Consider the following 5,754-nt stretch of genomic DNA (forward strand, 5'->3'; position numbering starts at 1 on the left):
TGTGAGAATTCACAGAATTCTAAAATTCACAGAAAGTGTTGCAAAGAGTGAATATTGCAAGGGCGTAAACTACAGTTTAAGAGACCGGTACCAGTCGATAGCCAACCGTAAATTGCACTCACTCTAGTTACTTCTAACAAAGGCACTTAATTAATAGCTTAGCTGTCCGAGGCAAACACCCTTAAATCATGTAAAAGTATTTTACCTTTTAAATTTTACCAGCTAACGTCAACCAGCGTTTTAACAGAGACGAGGACAGGGTAAACAAATCTTGTATTGAACTACCATCCACCGCGTTTGATTCAAAAACACGAATAGCAGCGCTGTTATTGGTCCATTTCTCTTCTTCGTTGGTTGAGAGAAGCACTAGATGGTTGAGATCTGTACCTTTACTCACTGCTGCCTCCTTCGGGAAAATAATGTAATTGCTACAGCATGTTCCTGTTACTGACAGAAAATTTACACTTTTATGTTGGCTCTTAAGTATCTTTGTTTTTTGTATTGTTTTGTTTTATGTCAGCGTTTTATTAAAACTTCGTGTCTGCATAAAAAAATAATATCTGACTCTTCAGTTATTTCCACTGCCTTCTTATATATTGCTTTACAAGCTGGAAGCCATGTAGTTACATGGAAAAATGACCCATAAATCACCCTTTTTTGGGAAACAAGTGTAGGAGCAGAGAGTGATACGTATGCTCCATGAGTCTGGACAATGACGCAGTTTTGTTTAGCTTTGGTGTCTACCAAACCAGCCATCCACCCAAACAATATTTCAGTTCTTCTTTTAGCTGCATCCCACCATCTGCCTAGCATCGTCTTCTGTGTCATCAACAAAATAAGCTTTATTGTCAAAGACCATATGTACAGTCATACAAAGGAATCTGAAACTGCAATGTTCCCATGGCCCTCAGTGTACACTAAAACAATATAAAGAAAAAAAGATAAAAATAAAATAGGAGTCTTATGTACAACACAATGCAATACAATACAATCTTATATAAACAGCAGTGTGCAACACAATCATAGTGATTGTGGGTAAGTTTCGGGGGGCTGGGGGGCGCAGTCAGTGAAAAGGCAATGGTGGTGGTTTGAGGGTGGAGGGTTCAGAGGGAAGAGGTGAATGCAGGTCTGGAGTTCGTGTATGTGAGAGCATGGAGTGAATTCAGCATCCTGACAGCCCGATGGACGAAGCTGTGTCGCAGCCCGGAGGCTCTTCAGTCTCCTTCCTGATGGCAGCAAGCTGAAGAAGTTATTGGACGGATGAGTGGAGTCACCTGTAATGCAGTGAAAATGACACCAACACCAACAGCGTTTTATAGGTTTTTTTATTTGCGCTGGTTTTTCACTTGGCAACTTTCCAGCTGCCCTGCTTGTAGCACACACAACCATACACCTCAGGTCCTGGCACATCTTTTACAGGGGAGACGTGATCAGTTGATGGAGCTCAGGTGTGTGTCAGCCTCCTCTGACACGGCATCCTGAACCCCCTTCTCCACCCCTCCCCTGCAGCTGAGCCACAAACCACACCCTGCCACAATAACATTTTTGCTTTAAATACAGTTAATAACATGCATCAAGCAGACAAATGTTTTTAAAGCCTTATTTTGGGATAAAGTCACATTTTAAGTGTCTTTCTCATATTTGATTGGTGATGTTATACATGCAACTTTTATGATGTGGTGACTGCAGAAAATAAATATGATAATTCTTCCAGTAGTGTTTGAATGCACCACATGGCCTGGGCATTTCTGTGTGGAGTTTGCATCTTCTCCCTACAACTGCCTGATGGATGGTCTAGATTTTCAGTGTTTCACATTTTTCGGCTAAAGTCGTTCCACCATGAACTCAAGTGCCCTCACACAGCTCTGCATAAAACACCACAAATCACTTTCATGCAGTGTGTTTTTTTTCCTCTCTTAGATCTGTATTATACAATATTGGAAAAGTCTGTCAAAATGGCACTGAAAGATCAGAAGTGTCTTGAGATTATTGTGTGAATCTACAATGTAAAATACACACTTTTATAAATACTTAGCAAGAAGCTAAAGGGATAATAAAGTACAGAGAAGCAGGAACAGATCAATTAGGGGGGAGGTAATAGAAGCCTGATGAAAGGGAGGAACAAATAAATCATGACATTACAAGATGTCAGTGGTCAGACTAAAGTGGGGTCCGTCCACATCATCTAAAGAGCCATGGACCCTTTTTCCTACTGTGCTTCTACTGTCCTTGCTCACTGATTAAGTCATGAATCTTTCTGTTGAATCATTTGTTGACTCTTCCTGTCCCACGAGGGCCTTCTTGAGAGTGTTTATGAATCTTATGAGGCTCTGTGGCCCGTTTCATTGCCCAAAGACAATTATAAAACAACACAGCCTCCTTTCCACTGATGTACCGTATCCTAATAACACATAAATTAAAGGACTGTCTCTCGAGAAAACAAGAAGAGCTAGCAGCTAACCCACTCCAAGGCTAACCGTTTGCAAAAAGAAGAAAGAAAAGAAATTAAACTCTGTTTGTGCAACTACTTACATTTTTTTCCAATTTGTAAATACTTTTTAAAGACAAACAGAAAAAAAGGGACATTTGTTTTTTAAATAAATATCTTATTTAATTATCCAATACAACTTTGAATATACAATGCCTCATTATTCTTCTGTCTGATTTTAAGTAAGCCAATATGATTTACAAATAAAAGTTTGCCAGCAAAGAATTTAGATTGAAATACCAAAAAGAAAGGAACAAACAAGAGGGTGTTTTTGTGTCACATGAAAGGCTCCTCTCTTCAGCTCAAAATCCATCAATGAAAAAGTTTCTCATACTGAAGCAATGTGCGGCTCTACAGGTTTTACCTGCAGCACCTCTGCAAAGCCTTGTCCAAACCAGCAGGTAATGTCAGCCGTGTCAAGGGTGAAGAAAAAGAGTCTGTCCTTGCAGCGAGTCCTCCTGTAGACGGATCGGGGGTCTGCTGACAGGACCCCTCTGATGGCAGCGACTGCCTCCTCTGTACTGCGCAGAAACTTAAACTGGGGTCTGTGGCTTTCAGACAGTCCTGTGTGTTACACAAGTTTGTTTTTCAGTCTCTCTGCTCACATATGAATGAAGGCTTTCACATTAATTACTGATACAACAGTGCCCCCTTATGGAGACAAACATACAGTGCATCTGGAAAGTATTCACAGCGCTTCACTTGTTCCACATTGTGTCATCTTACAGGCTTATTCCAAAATGGATTAAATTCATTTCCAACTCAAAATTCTACACACAAACCACCATGATGACCAAGTGAAACAAAATGCTTGAAAAATAAAAAACAAATATATAGCATGTACATAAGTTATCACAGCCTTTGCCATGAAACTCAAAATTAACCTCAGATTCCACTGATCATCTGTCAGATGTTTCTACAGCTTGACTGGATAGGATTTAGAAAGGCACACACCTGTCCACATGCCGTAAGGTACTATAGTTGTTGGTGGATGTCAGAGCACAAACCAAGCCACAGAAAGATTTCTGCAGCATTAAAAGGTTCCAGTGAGCACAGTGAGCTCATCATGCGTAAATGGAAGAAGTGTGGAACCACCAGGACTCTTCCTACAGCTGACCGCACGGCCTTCCTGGGTAATCAGAGCAGAAGGGCCTTAGTCAGGGAGGTGTCCAAGAACCTGACTGTCACTCCTACAGAGCTCCAGTGTTGCTCTGTGGAGAGAGGAGAACTTTCCAAAAGGACAGACATTTCTGCAGCATGAGACTTATATGGTGGAGTGTCCAAAGGGAAGTCAGTCTTCAAAGGCTGATGACAGCCCACATGGAGTTGCCCAAAGATGCCTAAAAGACTCTCAGACCTTGTGCACCGTCACTCTCCATTCAACCTGACAGAGCTTGTGGGGCACTGCAAAGAAGAACTGGAAGAAACTGTCCCCAAATAGTTGTACCAATCATGTAGCATCATACTCAAAAAGACCCGAAGCTGCCAAAGGTGCTTCGACAAAGTATTGAGTAAAGGCTATGAATACTTATGAACACTTTTGTTTTTTATTTTTAATAAATGTAGTTAATTTCTGAATTAATTTAATGAATTGCAAGCCAACGTTTATCCCTTTGTCATCACAGGGTATTGTGTGTACAATTTTCAGGTGAAAACTGAATTGAATCCATTTTATAATAAGTCTGTAACAAAATATGAAAACAGTGAAGCGCTGTGAATACTTTCCAGGTGCGCTGCATCTCCCATGATCTCAGTCATCTTACCTGACAGCTGTGCAGGGATGAATTCTGCCAGCTCCCTCTCCGCGTGAAGGCTGAATCGCACATCCAGACTTGCGACAGGAGGCTCTCTGATCCAGCCTGCGATCGTAGTGTAGGCTTCCTCTCCGTAGCAGGGATGGTCTACTTCCAACAAAGGTGGTTTAGTTTTAGGAGAGTCTGAACCTCGGTTCTTACTCTCAGAACTTAAGAAAACGTCTTGGTTCACAAAAGCCTTGACCTCCTCCAGCACATTACTGAGGTCTTTGGACAGAGAAAACTGAGCACTGATATGAGATGAACCTGTTGCGTTAGTATTCGTTTTTTCTTCTGGGAGGAGATTCCCCACATAATCACTCGCTGCTCCTCGATCTTCTGTGTTTAACTGCACATCTATGTCTGATCCTTCAGGGAGGTTAGTGCGGTTTCTCTTGTCGTCATTCATTTGGTCAGTGTTTGAATTACAGGGCTCTGAGTCCTCCTCATAGCTCCTCCGGGTGTCGGGGGAGTCATACTCTGGGATATAGGGTTTGATGTCCAGGACTGGGGTGCCTGCAATCATATCAATGTCTGACAGGTGTAGAGTATCACCTAGAAAATAAAGAAATGCATTCATATTCATATACAGCTAAAACATCAACAAAACTAGGTCAGAGTTTAACCAGAGTCTGCTTAAAATAGTGAGATTTAACAAGTGTAACTATTAGTACAAGTGGAAAATTACCCTGTGCTTCAGACAGGGTTCAAGCAACAAATCAGTAATATATATCAAACTCGAGGAGGGAGGCAGTATACAAAACGTCTTATAAATATCTCTCTATATTAAAATCTCCCTCAGAGAAATAACTCAGCTCAGATCAGTACACACACACACACACACGTGTTTAGTGACACTGACCGTGTATTTTGTCGAGCTTTGCCAGTGTTAGGCCCAACGCATTCGGTCGATGAGGACTGCGTGTCGAGTACACACCGACTCTCTGCCCGTTCAGCCTGGGCGGCCTCACTTTGGCTTTGTAGCTCAGGTGGCCGTTTTTGTGGAAGAGAAAAATTATCCTGCAAAGGCCAGATGACAAAGAAAGGCAGATGATGGGAAATAGTGTTTACGTGTACATGCTTAGTTAAAATGAGTAAAAAAATATCTTGCGAGTTGGGTAACAATATTTGGTAACGTGTTGTACACACACACGAAACCTACCAAACATGGGAGTATTGCTCCAGGCCCACCAGAGCGTGCTCCGGGTTGTTGAAGACACTCGGCAGAATTCGAAGTTCTGCCCTTGAAGGGCCACAAATAGTGGGCTGCCGGGGAGTCCCGTTCTTCACAGAAAAACAGGAACTAATGTAACCAATTGGGACCGTTTGAATGTCCCCTGCAAATGATAAGAATATTAGGGTCAGGTTTTGTAACACAGACACTGTGTCTAACTTGGCCTCCAATTTATCCTTTGCACTCACTTTTATTCCACAGGTGTGTTTTGTTATTTATTTAAAATATATATATTTATT

The 5,754-nt window shown here is 41.7% G+C and overlaps 1 protein-coding gene across 1 annotated transcript in view; it reads right to left on the reverse strand.

Annotated features, from left to right (window-relative positions):
- Positions 1-2,593: 2,593 nt before the first annotated feature.
- Positions 2,594-5,754, reverse strand: part of trmo (tRNA methyltransferase O) — a 4,169-nt gene continuing 1,008 nt past the window's right edge. The window contains exons 3-6 of the mRNA XM_005726894.1: positions 5,444-5,618; positions 5,144-5,301; positions 4,252-4,836; positions 2,594-3,052 (exon numbers count right to left, since the gene is read on the reverse strand). Of these exons, the coding sequence (XP_005726951.1) occupies positions 2,817-3,052; positions 4,252-4,836; positions 5,144-5,301; positions 5,444-5,618 (1,154 nt within the window). The 3' untranslated portion in view covers positions 2,594-2,816. The remainder of the gene's footprint in view (positions 3,053-4,251; positions 4,837-5,143; positions 5,302-5,443; positions 5,619-5,754) is intronic.

This window comes from Pundamilia nyererei, unplaced genomic scaffold (assembly GCF_000239375.1).
Source record: "Pundamilia nyererei isolate P.nyererei 1_Seehausen unplaced genomic scaffold, PunNye1.0 scaffold00022, whole genome shotgun sequence".
Classification (NCBI taxonomy): Eukaryota; Metazoa; Chordata; class Actinopteri; order Cichliformes; family Cichlidae; genus Pundamilia; species Pundamilia nyererei.